The 22,180-nt window shown below is 32.5% G+C and overlaps 4 protein-coding genes and 1 non-coding gene across 8 annotated transcripts; 3 read left to right on the plus strand and 2 right to left on the minus strand.

Annotated features, from left to right (window-relative positions):
• The first annotated feature begins 5,592 nt into the window (after positions 1-5,592).
• LOC126774260 (MAPK regulated corepressor interacting protein 2) lies at positions 5,593-8,725 on the plus strand. Its single transcript, XM_050495696.1, has 5 exons — positions 5,593-5,733; positions 5,821-5,905; positions 6,140-6,249; positions 6,554-6,610; positions 6,844-8,725. Exons 1-5 carry the CDS (start codon positions 5,682-5,684, stop codon positions 6,987-6,989), a joined length of 450 nt encoding a protein of 149 aa, XP_050351653.1. The 5' UTR covers positions 5,593-5,681; the 3' UTR covers positions 6,990-8,725.
• Positions 8,726-9,425: 700 nt separating this feature from the next.
• On the plus strand, positions 9,426-11,470 carry LOC126774258 (uncharacterized). Its single transcript, XM_050495694.1, has 5 exons — positions 9,426-9,577; positions 9,654-9,732; positions 10,314-10,515; positions 10,736-10,857; positions 11,360-11,470. Exons 1-4 carry the CDS (start codon positions 9,496-9,498, stop codon positions 10,835-10,837), a joined length of 465 nt encoding a protein of 154 aa, XP_050351651.1. The 5' UTR covers positions 9,426-9,495; the 3' UTR covers positions 10,838-10,857; positions 11,360-11,470.
• Positions 11,471-14,321, minus strand: LOC126774197 (uncharacterized). The gene is made up of 6 exons (XM_050495601.1): positions 14,077-14,321; positions 13,002-13,979; positions 12,719-12,901; positions 12,450-12,627; positions 11,803-11,999; positions 11,471-11,598 (listed from the first exon to the last, which is right to left on the minus strand). Exons 1-5 carry the CDS (start codon positions 14,260-14,262, stop codon positions 11,848-11,850), a joined length of 1,677 nt encoding a protein of 558 aa, XP_050351558.1. The 5' UTR covers positions 14,263-14,321; the 3' UTR covers positions 11,471-11,598; positions 11,803-11,847.
• Positions 14,322-14,861: 540 nt separating this feature from the next.
• LOC126774252 (mpv17-like protein) lies at positions 14,862-20,442 on the minus strand. 4 transcript variants are annotated; one of them, XM_050495679.1, is made up of 5 exons: positions 20,383-20,442; positions 19,216-19,355; positions 17,210-17,295; positions 16,815-16,927; positions 14,862-16,183 (listed from the first exon to the last, which is right to left on the minus strand). In XM_050495679.1, the coding sequence occupies exons 2-5, from the start codon at positions 19,345-19,347 to the stop codon at positions 15,960-15,962; spliced, it is 555 nt and encodes a 184-aa protein (XP_050351636.1). In that variant the 5' UTR covers positions 19,348-19,355; positions 20,383-20,442; the 3' UTR covers positions 14,862-15,959. The 4 variants fall into 4 exon arrangements, with proteins under 4 accessions (XP_050351636.1, XP_050351635.1, XP_050351637.1 ...); XM_050495678.1 differs by lacking the exon at positions 20,383-20,442 and adding an exon at positions 20,153-20,340; XM_050495680.1 differs by lacking the exon at positions 20,383-20,442 and adding an exon at positions 19,654-19,726.
• On the plus strand, positions 17,879-17,960 carry Trnal-aag (transfer RNA leucine (anticodon AAG)). The gene has a single exon. It is a non-coding gene; the product is annotated as a tRNA-Leu (tRNA).
• Positions 20,443-22,180: the final 1,738 nt, after the last annotated feature.

Consider the following 22,180-nt stretch of genomic DNA (forward strand, 5'->3'; position numbering starts at 1 on the left):
ATATGGGTTTTTCAATTTCCTGTGTCATTTGAAATTAAAGTTTTACCGTAATTGTTTGTTTTTGACAACTCGTTCGTTTGGAAAGCACATACAAACCGTTGATCAGGGTCCTGCGCCTGATCTCTCTCCAATCGTGTCAGATTACCGTCCCATCGGATTATGAGTGCGGGTGAATATAGGAGTGCACTTGTTTTTATGCTAGCTCGTGTGCACTATAATACCTCACGGCTAATATTTGAGATTGGCTACTAAGGACAAAATTCAATCAAAAGATCATATTCACTATTTAAAGTACTTTACAAGTATTTAAAAATGTTTTTAGTATTGAAATGCATGTATTATGTTAATTTATGCGATCTTACTTTGAGTATGGAAACTGCTTAAATTAAAAAGAGCTTATTTATTCATTTAAAATTAAGTATAAGTTATAATTAACTAAAATGTAATAATATAAGAAATACAATCTATACAATGTTTAATTATAACGCCTTTGCATTTTAGATGAAGAAAATATCAAACAAAATAAAAACAAAATGATTTATATGGCTTTCTTTAAGTCTTTAGTAAGGATTGGACACACACGGACTTGTAGTTGAAACGGTTGTTAAGTGAAAGTAAAACAGCGAAAGTCTTGTATCCAACAGTATCGTTAGTAGAATGGCAAACATTCGGGAATACAATTTAAATATTTTAAATAAAGACTGGTATATGGCTTATCATGTACGAACTATGAAACTAAAACTTAATGATGAATTGTTTTATTTGAACATATAGCCTTATAAATTAGTAGGTATAATAAAAATATAATTCCGTTTCGTTAAAATTTAACTCCTTGGCGCTGTAAATAGAACGCGCCTCATTATTATTTAATAGCAATATTATCGATTATCGCAAATATTGTTGATTAATATCAGGAAAGTTATTCACAATTAAAAAAAGTTAATTCTTTGGAGTCGTAACATTTAGGCTTTAGGATTTAGCTCGTTGCCGTGGAGTACCGGCTTAGAATAGTACTCCCCCAATCTCATTCCGTGGGTGTCGTAAGAGGCGACTGAGGGACGGGGAAAAGGGGGGATGGGCAGCAGCGTCCCCCCTCCCATAAACATCTTACCCCCTACTGCGCTCGCCAACACGCCTGCCCAGCGCGGCGAGTATGGGCAAACCCCTCCCTTAATGGCAGATGCGCCCAAAAAAAGGCCCCCAGTTACCGGCAAGCCCGCTAGGCCCGACCAAGGTAGCGGTCGCGGTATCGGCAGGGCAGGGGGTGCTAAGAATCACCGGTTCACGGCAGGCTACCGTATAAAATGGACGCTCGATGAGGCTGGACCATCACCTCGCCGAATTAGAAGTAGAGTTAAGTCATATAAACTGGCATATACTGGGGTTATCTGAAGTCCGAAGACAGGGGGAGGACACGATAACTCTAGAGTCCGGTAACTTACTCTACTTCCGCGAAGGTGATAACCTCTCCCAGGGTGGTGTCGGTTTTCTAGTCAAAAAGGATCTCATTAACAGCATTGTGGAAATCAGTAGTGTGTCGAACCGGGTAGCGTACCTTGTCCTAAAACTTTCCGACAGGTACTCCCTGAAGGTTGTACAGGTATATGCGCCAACTTCGACATACTCTGATGATGTGGTCGAAGCGATGTACGAGGACATCGCAAAGGCCCTCAACGACACCTCGAGGGCCCACTACAATGTTGTTATGGGAGACTTTAATGCTAAAGTGGGAGTACAAGATAGCGGTGAATCGAAAGTCGGACCTTACGGCTTGGGCTGCAGAAATCACAGGGGGCAAATGCTTGTAAACTTTCTCGAAGCGCAGGGGCTTTTTTTGATGAATTCTTTCTTTCAAAAAAAGCCTCAGAGGAGGTGGACCTGGCGAAGCCCCGATAACGTGACAAGGAACGAGATAGACTTTATCATTTCGAATAAAAGGCACATATTTAGAGATGTTTCAGTGATCAACAAGTTTAATACCGGAAGTGATCACCGCTTGGTTCGAGGCACTCTAAATATCAACTTAAAAGCCGAAAGATCGAGAATGATGAGGTCTACTCTCCGACCTACCATGCTCCAAGCTGCTCAAGGCTCCGAAAAGTTCCAAATGGAACTTCAAAATCAATTCACCGCGTTGGAAACCATAAGCAGCATTGATGAGAGAACCGACACGCTGGTCAAAATACTGCAAAACACATCCCGCAAGTGTTTTCCGCCACAGAGAAGAGACAACGCACCAAAACTCTCTGCTGAGACACTCGAGCTCATGAGAAAACGACGAGAACTACCATCGTTTTTGTCAGATAAGGCCTTAAACCGAACAATAAAAACGCTGACGCGACGCGATCTCCGACGCTCCAATACCCGTGCCATCAAGGCTGCGATTGAGCAAAATCGGGGATCGAAAGTGTTCGCTCGCAAGTTTGGGAGGCCGCGTCTGACAAAACTTAAAACTGAAAATGGTGGGGTCGTTACCTCTAGGCCTGAGATTATCGGAGAAGTAGAGAGGTTTTATGGGCAGTTGTTGTCTTCAAGATCGGATAAACCCGTGGGAATCAGTATTGATGACCAGCGCGCCCCTCTTATGCGCCATTACTCCGAGGAGCTCCCGGTCGTTGACCAAGGAGAGATTAGGGCGGCTCTAGAACAGCTTAAAAACAACAAAGCTCCGGGAGATGACGGAATCACAACAGAGTTGCTTAAGGCAGGCGGGACTCCGGTCCTGAAAGAGCTAGCAAGCCTCTTTAATTCCGTCATCCAACATGGCAAGACCCCGGAAACGTGGAGCGGGAGTGAGGTGGTACTGTTTTTCAAGAAAGGTGATAAAACCCTCTTGAAAAACTACAGACCAATCTCCCTCCTGAGTCACGTGTATAAGCTGTTCTCAAGAGTCGTCACGAACCGTCTCGCCAGACGACTTGACGAGTTCCAGCCCCCAGAGCAAGCCGGCTTTCGATCAGGCTACAGCACCGTGGACCACATCCATACTGTTCGGCAGATTGTGCAGAAGACCGAAGAGTACAATCAGCCGCTGTGTATGGCATTTGTGGACTACGAGAAAGCCTTCGACTCCATCGAAACCTGGGCAGTGCTCGACTCATTGCAGAGATGTCATATCGATTGGAGATATATCGAGGTACTGAGATGTCAGTACAACGCCGCTACAATGACTGTCCACATCCAGGACTGTAAGACGAAGGCGATCCAACTGCGCAGAGGGGTGAGACAGGGGGATGTAATATCCCCGAAACTGTTCACCAACGCGTTGGAAGACGTTTTCAAAACGCTGGATTGGACTAGGTATGGAGTCAATGTAAACGGCGAGTACATCTCACACCTTCGATTTGCCGACGATATCGTCATCATAGCAGAGTCGCTGGAACAACTCACCGAAATGCTGCGTAGCCTAGGCGAGTCTTCCCGGTGTGTCGGTCTCGGTATGAACTTGGACAAGACCAAGGTCATGTTCAATAGGCATGTCGTGCCGGGACCGATATACGTCGAGGGGAAACCTCTCGAAGTTGTTAGTGAATATACCTACCTAGGACAGATAATACAAGTCGGTAGGAACAACTTCGAGAAGGAAGCCGATCGAAGAATTCGCTTGGGATAGGCAGCATTTGGCAACCTTCGTCAAGTCCTCAAGTCGTCTATACCGCAATGTTTGAAGACGAAAGTCTTCAACCAATGCGTCTTACCTGCCATGACATACGGTGCCGAAACGTGGACACTAACTGCGGGACTAGTCCACAAATTCAAAGTCGCTCAGCGTGCTATGGAGCGAGCTATGCTCGGAGTATCTTTGAAGGATAAGATCAGAAATGAGATTATCCGGAAAAGAACCGGAGTCACCGACATAGCTTGCAAAATTAGCAGGCTGAAGTGGCAGTGGGCTGGTCACGTATGTCGTAGGACCGATGGCCGTTGGAGCAGACGAGTCCTAGAGTGGAGACCGCGAATCGGCAAGCGCAGCGTAGGCCGCCCTCCAGCCAGGTGGACCGACGACCTTAAGAAGGTGGCGGGCACCAACTGGATGCGGAAGGCGGAGGACAGGGAGCTTTGGCGCACCTTGGGAGAGGCCTATGTTCAGCAGTGGACAACGATTGGCTGTTGATTGATTGATTGATTTAGCTCGTAGGCTATTGGGAAATCTGTGCGAATAGATAAATAACGCTGGTCGCTATTAGTAATGCATCGCATCGCCTTCCATGCGATACTTCTACATTTATGGTTGCATTGCGAGAGTATTCCATCAACATGGTTTTACCGTATTTAACATAATAGACTTCCGCTTCAATCGCGACTTCAAATCCTGGAAAAGTTTACAATTATATGCTTAATCTATAAAGTCGAGATGGCCTAGTGGTTAGAACGCGTGAATCTTAACCGATGATCGTGGGTTCAAACCCGGGCAAGCACCAGTGAATTTTCATGTGCTTAATTTGTGTTTATAATTCATCTCGTGCTTGACGGTGAAGGAAAACATCGTGAGGAAACCTGCATGTGTCTAATTTCATTGAAATTCTGTCACATGTGTATTCTACCAACCCGCATTGGAGCAGCGTGGTAGAATACGCTCCAAACCTTCTCCTCAAAAGGGAGAGGAGGCCTTAGCCCAGCAGTGGGACATTAACAGGCTGTAACTGTTACTGTTACTGTTACTGCTTAATCTACTTGAGGCGGTCTTTGAAAAGGCATATAATCAAAATATCAGTAATTTTTATTTAATTTTCTTTATCAAATTGCGTTCTAGGTTTTATTTTATTAGTTATGGTTGCTTTAAATAATATTAATAAGAGCCGCAACATTATAAGAAGTATTAAAATGTTTTATTGGCTTATAATGTTGTAGACCCCAAAGTTCTCGGGTCAAATCGTGTTAATAATAAGTTATCGGTTTTTGGTTTGTACTTGTTAGTGCTTTACTCCCGTGCTTCGAAAATCACAGAAAGCCGCAAGTGTTGCACTATCTTTCCGGTCGTGCCGTATTGGTATCAGCCGTTGGATTCTAAAAATAAATAAAAAGGAAGAAGTGCACTTGTGCTTGTGCTTGTCTTTGAAATTGCTGCCGATGCCGTAGTCGTAATTTTGACAGGACCCATAAGGACACTGTTTAATATTAATTAAATCCGTAGAAAGTTTGACGTGTAGATAAAAATCTCCTAGACTGGACTTGGACTGTAGGAACATTTCCTTTTTAAGTTATGATTTTCTTGTACAAAATATATATTATTAAGTAGGTATTTAAATTTTTCAAAATTTCAATTTAATATATTTATTATTAACCCTTCCTACTGTTTTATTAGACCTAGAAGACAATGTGGTAAATAGTTTAGTTAATTCACATAATACAAACACAGTGATCATACTTCAGTTTCAGGGCCTTTAAGAAGATTCTGAACATCTGGGTTGGGTCTCAGTATTAGCCCTCCCGTGACTCGGTAATGCTGTCAAATACAACATCATACCAATTATACCAATTTCGAATTAAAACTTGTTTGTTGTTGTTAAAACCTGAAAAGTACTAAATATGACAACACTGCATTGATGTCACATGTCAAGGTGCACTACCAATAAAATATGTTTGTTATTACTGGCAACATTAAGTCGTACTTCAATTTGGTTTCAATACAGTACAGGCGTGAATTTTAGTTATATTTTAATCGTGTTTAAAAATTTAAAATGTATACAGTCTCTAAAGGACCCAGCAAGATTGTCGCGAAAACACGAAGAGGTAAGCTGACAAAGGTTTATACATATAATTTAATTTGAACTATTGTAACCTGAAGTGGTCATAAGACTTGAATATTTTGATTTGCAGGTCTCACACAAAATTTAGAAAGATTAGATAGCCGTAAAGACTATAATAGAAAATCTTCAGAATCGGACAATGGAGAAATCATAAGGTAATTTAATTTGAGGTCCATGATGCAACAAGAGACAAACTAATAAATTTCATCACTGTTTTTACATAACCTCCGGCCGGAGGTCGATACCACTTAAATCCTCTTAAATATTACACTAAATGCACTTTAAACTTTATTTGCTAATAAATTAACGTAGTTCTATATGAAGTACCTCTTTTTGACAATTATTTGACTATTATTTAATAATATCATATTCAACCTCACATATTTCAGCATGCCTAAACCAGTTTTTCATTCCAATGGCAAAAAAACTGTGCACCAAAGAATACAGCACCATGTGATTACCCCACAGCATGAAGAAATCATAAGATATATTAGTGAAAGTAAGTTGCACATTAGTTTTGATAACATTATGCTTAGAGCAATTAATATAATATATTTAATGCTCTTATTGAAAAAGAAACATTTCATACAAATCTATTTTATGCTTTTTTTAGTCACTTTTAAGTTCAAATTGTATTCAAACTGGTTCATAATATTTATTTGTTGCTATTATATAAAAGCAACTCAATTTATTAGGTCTAATTAAAGGTTATGACAAAATTTAAATATCTTAAAGTAAATAATATACAAAGAATAAAACATGATGCAGTATAAATAATATATTAATATTGTCAATATTTCTAGCTTGGACACAAACAGCAAATGGAGACAGTGAACCTACAACACCAACAAGTACTATTGGTAAGTTATCTATAGTAACTAATACCATTCCTTTTTTTTTGGAATAAAATCATCTTCATATCATACCCAAACAAAATTATATCGGTTTCTTACACTTTTGCTGAATAAAGTACAGTCAAATCAATTAAGTATATTCATTTTTTAATGGTGAGTTAGCATTAGTAATTATCTTATAAGACAGTTCTGATTCTTACTATGTGTGTATATTTTACTATTTATATAATATTTTGCAGGATCCGGCAGTTCCTCACCGACACCTCCCTCAAACCTGTATTATCAAGATGATAACCCCAGTCCCGTGTTACATGACTTCAAGCCATTTGATCTTGAGACATGGTGGGGCAAGAGACTGTTCCAAAACATCACAAACTCCCTTTGAGCCTCGAAGATTCGTAGAAATAAAATGGGAACATGAATTTTTTCGATAGCGTAAGTCACAATCAATTGCAGTTTACTAAATTTTATAAATGTTTACATAATATGTAATGCAAACTATTTTCGTGATGCAATTTTTCATGCAGTATATGTCATCTTATCTTCTCATTGTCATATTAGTCTGGTTGAAATGATTCTGATAAATCTTACAGGGTTTTGAAGAGATGTCACAATATAGATTAATGTCTATGATACATATGTATGTTTATAAATAGCTTCCGCTTTACTATACCCACTCTAGTCTGTTTTACATAAATTTAGTAATCTGCAGTTGATTGTGGATCTCAATAGATAACACCTTATTTTATATCTTAAGAAATCTTTCCAGAGCTCAATTATTTTTGCAACTGGCTTGCAATGTTGTTTGAACCAATATTCTTTAAGTTTGTTTGTTTTGTTGGATGAATGTCGTTTTTCCTTTATGATATGATATTAAATTTTTACGAATATCCGAATAATATAAAATATATACCAAAGATTTTTAAACATTTTAAAATGCTTGTTTTGCTAAATATATCTCTTGTTTTATGTAAAATGAAGAAATTCATTACAGCAATCATATTATATTATTTACTAAGATATTTGTATCCTGTGTTTACAGAAAAGTACAGATACAATAAAAAATAATTATAATTGTTATTGATATTGTTAACAATTAGCGTCATTATCACTATTGAAAGTGCCTAATTACATTAAAACATATGCTACTCTGTGTAAAGTATTAGAATATTTACTAATATTATGTCTTTTATAACACTATCAGTAAATATGGATTCATACACAGCTAAAATACTTTAAATGCAAATGAAATTCATAATATGAATAATTATTGATTGTTTCATGACCCTATCTTAAATAATGCATTGTACAAAATGTTTTGTTGTACATTTTAACATTTTTTTTGTAGTGCTGAAAAATATGAAATTATATGTGAAATTCAATATTGACATAAAGTTTCATATTGACCTTATAAAATTTCTGCAATACATACATCTCATCACATTTTTTTTTGTATAAAATATTTACCCATGTTAAGAAATCAGTATGTTGATCATGCATTTTAGCTTTAAACAATAAAAAAAATTGTTGATATGGTTGGAATGCCATAGAAAGTCTTTTGAATTGTTATGTTTTAAGCTTCTAGTGCTTAAAGCGTGCGTGTCTTCCATTTTGATTGGATAATTTTATACAAATCTTTGGAATATTGGTTTTGTTCATTGTTTTTGTTTTTTTTTATCAAATGGATTTTTATATAAAAATGATCGATGATCGCTTAAAAAATATATTTCCACTAATAGTAATATGTTAGTTGATTGTTTCTATTTATGAGTAAGCCAAAAACAAATTAGATGTTTATTTACTGTCGAATGCTTACCACAAAACGATTCGATTTTGTTTCCTAATTACAATATGAAATAATAATACAGATCGAATTTAAGTATATATTATAGAGATTTTAGCAATATTTTTAAAAATGTGAGCATGTTTAATCGTTCAAAATATTTTTCGAACAATAATATTGTTGAAAAATGAACAAAAACACCGACATACTAGGAATATTGATCCTTTTAGATGGAATATTTGAGTAGTGATATAGCTGGAGGTAGAATATTTTTAGACTGATTTAGTTAATTAAAGTTATGCTTTTTGTTGTAGTTTAATAAACCACCTGACAAAGTTTATGCAGTTTTTTTTTTTATTTATATTTTTTTATCTATATAGTTTTATCATGTATACTTAATTAAATTGTTGTATTATATATAAACTAATAATAATCAATGAAAAGAATCTGATTATCAATAATGAGTCCCTTTGACAATTGACTTTTACATTTATTCATATCTGTTGAACATAATATTAAGAACATATCTAAGTTAATAACAGTGACAGGCCACTGATAAAAAAATCGATGTCATAATTAAATAGAAATTTAAAAAATATTTTGGCGACTGGTCGTCGTGTCCAACGCGTACGAAACTTTCCTTTGGCAGATTTAAGTTATTGTGATTGTATTTTTGTATTGCATAATATATAATAAACCGCGATTTGTAACCAAATGCAAGCAATTGACGTTAATAAAAAGCTGTTATCTTCGAATAATTTCGAATATGTCGAAATTAATAAAACATCGGTAACATTTGAATATTTACATTAATTTAACTTTCTGAAGTTTCTAAAATATCTGCAAAAATATAACTTTATGAAAGCAAAAACCACTTGTTCTTAAATTTTCAAACATTAATATTTACTTTCATACAACTTTATATTATTTATTAGTAGTACTCTGTTAAGTTTCATAAGATATTGTGTACGTAATACTGTTCCAGCAAAAAACGCAAGAGCGGAAAACCTTCATACAAGGAATAAAAAATACCCTGTCCATATTAAATGGACTTGAAAATTCTTTTAAGAAATCTAACAAATACGAAGATAAATTATTACAATGTAGAATGTCGCATAAACATTATCATGCTAATGATTTGTGGAATACAGACGATTCTACTACAAAGGATTCTAAAAATTTCAATACAGGTTGATATGTTGGAGTATAAGACAAAAGTTTCAACAAATCTCTTAATTTAAAACTCGCTTGTGATATATTTTCTAGATTATGTTAAGTCACCAAGAAGTGTTTACAATGTAACCGAATCTTGGTCTACCATGAGCATGGTGTGTCTACAATACCAGTAAGTGATTAATTTTAATAGAACTTTTTAGCCATGTACTGACTTATTTCTGAACGAGGTCTTAAAATTAGTATTATAAAAAATATTATCTAAGTTATAATCTGTTTTATATAAGATAAAAAAAAAAAAAAAATACACATATGTACATATAAATGTTATGACCCTAAAATGTTATGACCGTCTTGCAGAGTCGTGCACTTTATGTTAAGTCTGAATGTGTTTTTATTGTTACATGTGTAAGTAGTGACCGCTGATGGTCCTTAATAAATAAATAAATAAATAAAATATATCAGTGGTAATATATATATATTCAGTGGAGTGAGTCGATATTGTCCAAAGGGTTTCATTTTGGTTTATTCGTGACGCTTATCCAGCTGGGGTACATTTAAGGGTTGTAATTTTACTGTCATGGAAATTAGAAAATGCCATTCTTATATAGATTGAAAATAAGATCAACTTCAAAGCCAAATTAAATTTCATTAGAATCTGTATAGTGTTCGAGAGTACTTATAAGCGAGCAGTCCAAACATTTCTTTTCACACCCATTACTGACATTGAATAATATTTAACTTGACGAACAGGTATGAAGAATTAACCAAACGTTACAATACTCTGTTGCAAGCCTACAACGAAGGTTGTACTTCACTTGGCTCATACAACAATGAGCTGTTAAAACTTCGGAAACGCATAAAGGATTCTCACGAAGAAATTACTAGTGCGAACAAAATAATTTTAACTGTTGGAAACAAGTACTTAACGCTTAAACACAGAAAATTAATTCAGGTAAACGAATCGAAACTTTTGAAAACTGTTAGTCTGATATACATTATTAGAATTATATACCCTCATTTGTTATTTGATGGTGACAAAGTTTATATGTTAGATAACACTGCCACACTTTTGTTAGTACTGTTGAATAGGGAATAAAAATCTTACACGTATTAAAAATGTCATTTATCTTTATGCGGAAATAGTTTATTTTTATGTTATTTAACGAATTTAGAAAGTCTGGTACGAAGGTAAGATAGAGCGTCTGAAGAGAGCGATACGCACCATACTCGTGACGGCGGAACGCGCGTGTATCGCGCTAAATGAACAGTCGTGATGCGGACATCTTGTATCGAGGTAAGGTAAAATGTATATGAATACACTTGTACTTTCACACATTGTACAGAATAATACCTCATGATATTTGGCTGGTCTTTCTTGAAAAGGACTACCGTCTCCAAAATCGGACAGGAAGACTTCATATCACTTTCATATACAAGACACTATTGTCACCAATCAACAGCAATATAGTAAGTGCAACTTTTCAGTTCGATCGGTTGGTTTGATCTGGTTTTTAAATACAATTACAATATTTAATATATATATTCTGTACATATACAGAATACTTAAACTAAATTAAAAATTACTACGTAAAAATTCTGATTGAATTTATTTTTATAGCGTGGGTGATGAGTACTTGAACCCATACCCAAATTCCTTTAACATCATTTGTTTTATTTATTCATTTTAATATTATTTGCGCCGAAAATAGCAGTTGTATGAAAACGTCTAATTTAAATTACTAGACTTCATTACATGATATAGCTTTGTCAATATCATATTGATTAAAACTTTTCAGATGAAAATCCCCAGTAGAACAATTGGGAGAGAAAATAAGTTGAACGTTTCTTTATAAAATGTATAAAATACTATCTTATAATTATCATAATAAATAATACTTGTCTTGTAATATGTCTTTTATTGACTCTATATTAGTTAAAAAGGTACATATAAATCTTCGCTTAGACCAAATGGGATGAGATTGTGATTGTGCTGCCCACTATCTGAACGAGCTGCTCGTTTTGATCTTCTCCATACCTTAAAAAAACAATTAGAATAACACATTGAAAGCGTAAAATGAAATGTAGAAGAATATTACGTTAGTCCTTTATGTGGGGTGGTTTCGTATAGGTAAGTTTAATAAGAGATTTGTTATAAATTATTTTCGGTTTGAATTATTCTAATTTCACAAACTATTCATTTATCTATTTTACGATCGTAAATATCACGTTATAAACTTACCTTTTACTGAGAAGTCAAAATTAAGGCAGTTTGTGTCTGCTGCGATTAACTAACATGTTCCTTATGCAACCGTTTTATTTCTTTGACCATTCCATTCAAAATTATAGATAGCTCATCTGAACTTGATACTAACGCTGAATCAGCTATTGCTCCAAATCTTAGCACTCCGTTGTAACATAGAGCGGTTACACCTAAACCTGAAAAAAGACAATGATTTCATTATTTTTTTACGCTTACGTTTGCCAAAGGCCTAGAGCAATCTTACTAGCAAGATATATAGATTGATTTGCAATTCCTATCGGTCCTTTAGTAGGTCTTAGGAACGCATGATGGAATGCATGTAATTTTCTGAAAGTCATGGTCCACAAGTAAACTTCCCCGTTAGTCCTGTTAGTGCTTTTAATAGAATATTTATATTCGATATATCGGATGGATTAAGTCTGTATTGATACTTAACTCTATCAAGAGCAATTTCATAAATAAATCAGTTCATGCAATTAAATGCTATTATTATGTACTAGTAATAAAAATCGCCCAATTCGCACAATGATGACAACCTTTTTTTGCACATGAAACAGTATAATATTTATGATATATTTTTATTAATTATGTATAAAATTATGATATTGATGATGACTTTTACAAACCTGTATTTCCTTTATTTGGAATGAAAAATACCAAAGACTTCATTACTCCACCACAAATGCTTAAAGCTTTGGGGCCCGGCATGTTACTAAGCACCATTGTGGCTTGGTTACTGTAAAATACGTGAAAGAGTATTTCTTTTGGCAAAATACTACAAACCTTTAGAAAATAATAGTTTGTCTGCAAAAAAATAATTACTTCGTTACATAGATACGCTTTCGTTTAAAATAATGCATTTTGTTTTGTTTAAAATAATTTAAGCGTTTCTTACAAGAGGATCAGCACTTTCTCGCAATCTGTTAAAATTTCTTCTTACATCTCCAATATTGGATCCGATCGGTAAATCCAATATAGCGACAGTAAAATTATTTTCCAATTTTAAAACGCCTGTTTTCTTTGGTGGAAATCTAATTGGTAGTATTACTGAAACCGTATTGGGCGCTGGGTCAATTGCCTATAATATATTTAAAATAAAATTACATTATTATTATTTAATAAATACGTGCTTCTTAGTTAAATAGATAAAGCGTTGAATTTTTGCATTCATGATTTACCTTTATGTAATAATCTCGTAAACCGCAAGATAGGGACGTTGCTAAAATATCGGAAAAATTCAAATCTTCCGAATTTTTCTTTATGTCTTTTACTAAACCAAATAAATTCTCATCCGAGTCTGTCCACTTAAAAAGTTTTTTGCCAATTAACTTTGGACCGTGTAAAGCAGTTCTATCTGGCTCTCTCAAGATTCCATCTACTAAGGACCCTGGCATCTTACACAGTTTTATTATCATTTCCATCAAATCTGAAGGAGTCTTTTTGGTATTACTTCTGTAAGAATCTGGCATACAGAACAGATTCGATTCATTTTCTCTGTCTGCTAAAGACTCACATAAAAATTCTATCAAAGATACGCCATCACCTACAGCATGATGTATCCTAAATATAACACCGTATTCGTCGTTTTTGTTATCACTTTTTAATTTTTGGTTTGTTATTAATATTTGAAACAGTCCCTCGTCGTTAAAAGGTAAAGGTTGGTAGGCTATTTCAGTCATTACTTCCTCTAAGTCTGATACACTTAGCTCGGTGCTGTTTGACACATCAACGATGCGCACATATTGACTGATATCTATATAGCAACATTTTCTCCAGTAGTAAAACCCATACTCTTCGTTTCTTCTATAAAATATTTTCTCGGCATCGGAATTTTGCATTACGCGCTGTAATTTTTCCCTTATGTGGTCGACTAAATCTTGAGATGATTTGGATTCAATAACGCCGAGCACGTTAATGACACTCTTAGTTGCATCATCTTCTAAGCTCCAGAATACGTCAAAACTATCAAGAAATCCCGCAAAATGTTTGTCTTTTCTCTTAATGATTACAGAACAAATTAATTTATAAAAAAAGGCCACTAATAACAGCGATGCAACAAATGGCAAAATTAACGGTAAAATGGTTAAAATTAAGATTTTATGAAGCAAAACTCGATCTCCCATTTTAATTTTCACTTTCTTTTTAAATGATTTATACTGAAACACAAATATATTTAATTTTTAAAGCGAAATTTTAATTACACTTCGAAACGCAAGTAATGTGACAAAACATCTACTAAAATGATTTACCAACCTCAAAATGAAAAAGATAATCGATAAGAAGGGCCACCAATACTCCACTGATAGCGCCGAAACCGGCAACCTTAGTTACAAATGCACTCTCTATACTCGCCTTAGTGTATGACGAGTGAGCCAGATCTTCTGGAAGACCATAGCTTATAGAAAGCATTGTATAATTCAATTCACTTATATATTTCATTGTCCAGAATATATTTATAATTTAGAAATAAAACGTTGTCTCTAACAAGAGCCCTCACGTTAAACTGAAGTCTCGTGTATATTGCAGTAAAAAGAAAAAGGAAACCATAGAAATGCTTAAGACGGATACACATAATCTAATTACTAAAAACGGTAATGTTTATATAACTTCTTGAATAATAATTCGATAAAATGGCACAATCTGTGTATATATTATTTTGTAATAATCATAGTTATATTTTATTTATCTTGTTATTTTAAATAATTTAGTTGGTACATTATATTAATGTAATTAATAATGACATTTGTTCTAAAACTTTGGAATGTACTTTAATTCCTTATCAATCTCATGGCCCTTTAGACAAAGATTCCAAAGGTTGTCTAAAAGGAATCGCTCACGTAGATAAGACCGGATATTACAAACATAGCATTAATTTTTTTTTTATAACTGTAAGAGAATAATCTACTCTTTTGGTGTCACAATAAAGCATTATTGTATTGTATTTCTAAGTCCAATACTTGAAATATGTGGCAAATAGTAATAGGATATAAAAATTATTGGTGATGTTAAAAAAACACAGAACAAGTTGTTTAAAATGTTTATTAAGGACATCAAAAACAATTTTAAAATTAAACAACAAAATATAATTTAGGGAGTATTACAATAAAAATGCATTTTTAAACACTATCTTTGGAATTAAATAATTATTTAATTTACATATTTTTACATGGACCATCAGTGCTATATAGTGTATTTATAATAATATCTCCTCAGTGTGACAATTTTCGGATAAAATGGATTAAAACATTACATAAGAATAATTAAATTATATAAGCAAATATTATATTATATCACAAGAACCTCGCCAAGGACGAGATGAATTATGAACACAAATATGTACTCAGTATTGCTTGTCTGTATTCCAGCATCATCTCGGCTCTTACTAGTACTTACGTCTCTCACCTCGATACACCATTTCGTATTATGTGTTATTGCGATTTGAAATCACTTTAATAAGATTGTGCTCAAATACTAAAAATGAGTTATAAGTGAAATTAATTGTAATATCAATCAATTTTAATTAAGTGTATTTTGTTTTACTTAATTAAAATTGATTTCGGATTGTAGAAGAATCGAGAAGAAATAGCAGGTTAAGCTGCAGTTATTTTTTATGTTTTATAACATAAGTAGATAACTTTTGATTTATTACATATAAACATAATTCATACCCTATTAGTTTCACTTAGTTAACATAATTATTTATAGTTTGTAATAATAATAGAATTAATTTTGTTTGTATCTATGTATTTATATAACATTTATTTTATAAAACATTCATAATATCACATTTACAAATGATGTTTCAAAATTTTTAAATGACCAATTTACTGGCCGGCCGTCGACACGTGATTCAACTTCGAAATTAAAATTACTTATATAAATGCAGAAATTAACTGACTATAAATGACTTAATTAAAATTAAGCCTCCAACACAACAACCAATCTGTGATCAAGGTCACTATATTCCTCGCTCGTCGTATAATATTCCAATCAAAGAAGAGAGAGATATAATCAATCCTTAAATTTACACATTCCATGCGATTTGCTAACAGCCCTGTTATATACTATTGACAATACTTCTTGATTAATGAGCCTTTATTTACGAAGTATATGTAGCAAGTAATCAACTAACTGACCTACTCAACATTTTTAACAACTTTTTGTCTCTTTATATAACAAAGAACATTTATCCATATAAATGAAGCAGACGCTACATATACGACCCGTAAATTGGAAGGAACAAATGAAAAGTTTATAATCTGTCCAGGAATCCAGAAGGCTTGGTTTGCGATGAATGTTTTCCAATATTTGTCTCTTAGTTCTTCGAATACGTCTTCTTTTCGCTCAAGGACTCCTAATACTGTATAAAACAAGAATTATTATTAAGTAAGGAAAGAATTTCTGTATCATTTTGCATACCAATTACCAAAAAAAGTTACATACAAAAATTTGGATCGGATTAAGCTCCTCGTCTAAAATCAAAATAATATGAAATTAGAGACATAAAGACAGACTAGCTTTGGGCAAATCATAAATAAATATATTAACATAGTTCTTCTATATATGAGAACATAAAAACATAACTCTCGAACCTATCGTTTATAAGTGCTAAGATACCTTGATACATACGTATGAACCTTAAACATTATAAATGCTAATCTAGCACAATCCGAAAATCGGTATGAACTTGAGAACTTCAATAAACGTTTCATCATTCATTTAGTTTATTCTTTTAACATTGAAAATGTATTAAAACGATCTATATAAAATCTATAGCTATCCGAATATTCATTTTCCTATTAACTATATCGCTTGGTCTATTGTTACTGGTAATTAGGAACTGGCCTAATTTAAGCAGATTTGTTTTTAATTTAACAATGACTTAAAATCTTCTTGTTATTTACCGCAAAGTGTAGGTATTTATAATCGAGATAATTACTATAAAAGAGTTGGTAAAAAGGGAAAAGACATAAAACAAAAAAAAAACTCACTTGTGTAAAATGCAGCAAGCAACAATGGGGTCATGATGAACTGGTCAGACGCAACCTTCGTTGCTACTGATTTGACAGCCGTCCCGACGAATTTTCTATCCAGGAACTTATACCTTGTAAATGTCAAATGATACTTTTTTAAAACCAATAATATTATAATAATGTTCAACACTCGAAATAAAAAATGTGCTTGCTGTGCTAGTGTCTATGGGCGAAGGTTACCACTTACCATAAGACATCCCATTAGCGCGCCGGCTGCCAAACAAATATGTAAATAATTTATCAAAATATTTAAAAATATTTAAGTGAATTATTTCAAATGTAGCCACACTGTACACTATACGTATATATAGATTTTTTTGTAGTGTGTTTGATATACATTAAAGTTACCGTACCAATAGTAAAGGGTAGGTGCATACAAGCAGCTTCCAACGGTTGCAATACGGCCTGCGGAGGTTAAATCTATCTCGACCTTTTCCGGCTGGAAATGTATGGACAGAAATTAATGCATATGTTATAAATAGAATGGCTGCATACGTGAACACATATTATGTCAGTCATAGTAACAGAGAGATAGTTGATACATTTATATTTATATAAACTATATCAATATTTCTATGTAAATAAAAATGTTTACAGTTCTACTATCGCTCTTGTTTTATTATCTTTATATCATAGTTTTAATTTAAAATAATTCGAGGGAATAGATCACAAAATAGCCACGAGATGTCGCTACTGTCATGTTTTAAGCTGTAACGATTAACAATGGAAAACCCTTTTTTGTTAAGTATTTATATATTATAGGTATATATATAGTTATTGTTATTAATAAAGTAGTTTATTATATTCTAGTATATATAGTCTAGTTTATTATATTTGGAAAATATTATCCTCCAATTTGCTATTTATATAATCATATTGTCTTATAACTAATAAATTTCAATTTATCGAGATTACGTTTGTTAATGTTAGTAAGCTGCGTTAATGCTATCAATATAATGATAAATATAGTATGTTTGGTACATTGTGTCGGCATATAGATAAATACGCACGTGTTGAACATGGGTAGCGTGGCCGAGCGGTCTAAGGCGCTGGTTTAAGGCACCAGTCTCTTCGGAGGCGTGGGTTCGAATCCCACCGCTGCCAACAAGTTTTTTTTATTGTAAATATTAATTATTTTTTTTGTACTATATTTTAAATCATATTTCATTTAAAGAAATATTTGACATTTTGTTTAATTAAAAAAAAGGTTAAGAAAACTATTTTAAGTCTACTTAATTTTTATTATTTTGATATACTTTTTATTGAAAGTAAAAAAAACACGATACGATACGAGATCATTTTAAATTGATATTTACGACTTTACCAGTAGAAGTTTTCTCAACTTATAATAAATGCTATCCAACAATGTTAGTGTCGAAACGATTTCTAAATTCACTATCGACTGGGAGGCTTATCTTGATTCGCTTTATTATATAATATTTAGATCGAGACGGCATAAAATTATCACAAATATTTTATTTTAAATGGTCCAAGCCCTTTATAAAAGAAACAAATTTCAACGTCTTTCATTCCCGGAATCGTTCATAATACGAAATATTAATAACTATGTTGATTTTCATAAATTTTTATTCAGATTTATTTAATTATAACCAAAATTCGCATAAAAAATCGTGTAATTTATTGTTTTAATCTCGATAATACTATCACTTTAACCTAAACAATATTCTACTTTTTAATATAAAATACATTAAAATATAAATATTTATAATATAAAATAAATATATCAAATATAATATCATATATATTGTAAATATTTATACTTAAGTTTCTGAACCGTTGATCAAAATGAGATTAACTAAGTTAGCTTTAACCTTAAATCATCAATTTGACGCTCATTGGTCGCCTGGTTCGAATAAACGCGATAAAAATTATTTAATGTTGATCAGTGTTTCAGAAACTGGATGTATGTGTATAACTGGTAGAAGCAAACAGTCCCGGCTGGATGTATCAAAAACCGGTTATTTAACCGCCACAAAACAATGCCATACATTGTATTCTGGTAGTCAACCAGCCGGTATAATTACTTGTCTAAGAGTGGAAGAAACATAGCCATTAGGTATATGTATATCTTGCAATGCATTTAGAGAAGATTTATCATGTAAGTATAATTTCCTTCTTAAAAATTTAGCATCCCGGCTTATTGCCTCAATTGATGATGGCAGTGGCCGGTTTTTCGTCCAGAAAACCGTAATTGCGTGTCAACGGCGAAATGCTATGACGTGGTCATTTGTACAGTTTTAATTTTTAATTTTATTATGTATATTTTTATAGAAGCTTTTATGTAAATAATTCTCATAAATACATTTTATTATATGGATATATTAATTTAGGTGTTTACCGAATAGAGCTTATTGAACGTTTGCTGTGACAGCTCAGCCGCGGTGTAAAATGTAGCATACACCACCGTGTTTGTGATCACGGGTCTTTGTTTGAGCGAGGTGCGCCACCAGCTTGCCAATCGAGACGCCATAATGCCACCTGTGAGAAAAAATGCGATGTACACTACAGTTGAATTAGAGTTGTGAACTTATGCAGTCAAAAAAATCACAATAGTTTAAAAAATATGATAAAATTTTCTTTAATCAAAGTTTTCCAGCATCTCATTCTGCCCACTCGTATTTGTATTTTTGTAGTTATTTATTTAAAAATAATATATTTCTCTTTTGTAGATCACGAATCATGATGAACCACAGGGAAGACTCGAAATAGATATTTTCTTATAGTTTATTTTTGTGAAAACGCTTAAAGTTTATTCACCGGATATAAAGAACGTAACTATATTACAAAGTATGATTGGCGGCACTAAACTCGGTCCCCTCTTAACTAAGTTGTTTCCCGCGACTTAACCCATGCTATTTCTGCCAATATTATCTCTGACCCAGATCGAGTAATCGCAATGCATAGCTTATAACGTTTAAACATAAAAAAAATATTAAAAGTTAAATAAAAATCCAACAGCACTTTCTACGTCTGTAATCTGGTACTTGATGGGTAATATTCACATTCAGTAATAAAGAGTAGAGTTAAATGTATTTGTGTCAGTATTAAATAACAAATAACTATAGAAATTTAAATTTATAATGAAGAAGTATATATAATACGATGTGAGCACATGCAAATTAATATATATATAATATCAATAGTAATATTATTGATATTGATAGTGCAATATTCAATTTCAATTGCTTAATAAAATTACAAGTAAGTGAAAAAAACATTCGTAATTATTTGAGTTAAATTTAAAAATATTACACTACTAATAATTTGTTACTTACTCATAAAATCCGCTGTTAAATATATCAAATATTATACGTGTATAATATTTATATACTATAAACTAAATATTAAAAATAAAACCATATAACCGAACCCTACTGTAAATATAAGTCACGTAAACACAAATAATTATACCGTGTATTAAAATAAGACGACTTACAAAACTTGTAAATACAAGAATAACTAAAAAGTACTTAATAATCTTTATTTTATATAAAATGTAAAGTACCGTTAATACAAGCAGCTGACAGCGCTGCTGTAACTGAACTACCTCTGGCTCTGTCACCGGTCGGCAATTGCTTCAATCGTTCAATGGAATAATTTAAAAATTACATCGTCACAATCAACACAAATTCACTAGGCGCTCGTATCCCTTTCTGCTTGTAAAATATATGTTTAAAAAAAAACAAGTTGGTACTTTTATTTTTATAATTGTTATAAATGATATAGAAAACATTGTTCCAATTTCAGTGGTAATAATCAATTTAATCATTTATTTATATATTTAATTATATAATTAACGATTAAAAAAATATTTATTACTAATCATCTAAATCATTTAAAAGTGCTTATAAAAATATATTCGCAGTTCATCCAAAAGTATTCAAACTTTCAGAGAAACCACGGTTTTTTTTTTTATAATGTTTCAGTTTTGTAACTTGTAACTATAATCAATCTTTAATATTTTTCTTTTAATATTTTTATTTAAGAATTTAGATTAAGATATAAAAAATAACTATAATACTATTAAAATATTTCGCCTCCTTTTAGGTTTTTCCTATTACTAAATGAAAATAATCGAATTTTCATGTAGGAAAAACCGAAGATAACTGAGAGACGATGACGTGATTTATGTCTATGATATTCTTGTCAATTAAATACCAGTAATAATAATAAGATTTATTATTATTTTCTTTCAATTACCTGAATTAATCTACGGATATCGATCAGACACGTATGATATAAAGAGATATAGACAAATACATTTCTAACTAGCGATATATTCATATAAATTAACAGAAGTTTGTTAATTAACAATCAAGGAGTATTTAGTAAGAATATAATTTTAATCGAATTAATTAAAATAAGTATACAACCAAGACAAGCTGCCACCTGTGATGCTTAGCCATCTTCCGCCCATACATGTTGGAAATCTAAGAAGTACTTAACATTTTTTACAACGTGTAGAGCTTACAACGCTTTGCACTGGATAGGAACTTAGATGGTATATGTTTCTTATACGATTACACGAACTCTCTCAACCTCCAAATTGGAAACGGTACATGACCCAATCAACAATAATAGGTCGAACGTGTATCTACTCAGAAGTGCTTGCACAAAGACCAACAACCACTAAATCTTTTATATATAAGTATAATAATTTAGTGTATAAAAAATTCAGTGGTTGCGGCAGATAAATGGATGCTGGTAAATCTGTTTGTCACGAATAAACTTCGAAACCGCTTAATCTATCACCACGAAAGTTATCACATATAACCGATCGCAATGTCAATTTTTATACATACATATACACAGACAGAATAACTTCTAATGGGTATTGCAAAAAATCATTAAAAGTTATATTAAAACGTAAAGTTTTTATGTTGAATGTAACATAAAGAACTACTAGCATTCGCTAGATAAAAGTCGATGCATCGAAACTATCCTTGAATATATGCGATTGATAAGACTTTGATAAAATCTATTTGATAAGAGATAAGTACTCATCTCTTTGATGTTAAGGAAATAATAACACAATTTAATTAATTGAAATAGAAAGATATACGACCTTATTTATAGTTATAAACCTTGTTCAGTGTGTGTTTATTTAAATATTGATTTCTCTCTTTCTTTCATCTTTGACTTGTCATTCGAAAGAGAAGACAGCATAATTGTTTGACCAATCACCCCTAAATAACATTTATAAATAGGTAAAGCAGCTTGTATTCAAGATAACTTTACTTTCAAAACACTTCATTGAAGTTAAGTTTTTTTTTTTTATTATTATTACAATTACATTGTTTTAT

This window comes from Nymphalis io, chromosome 16 (genome assembly GCF_905147045.1).
Source record: "Nymphalis io chromosome 16, ilAglIoxx1.1, whole genome shotgun sequence".
Classification (NCBI taxonomy): Eukaryota; Metazoa; Arthropoda; class Insecta; order Lepidoptera; family Nymphalidae; genus Nymphalis; species Nymphalis io.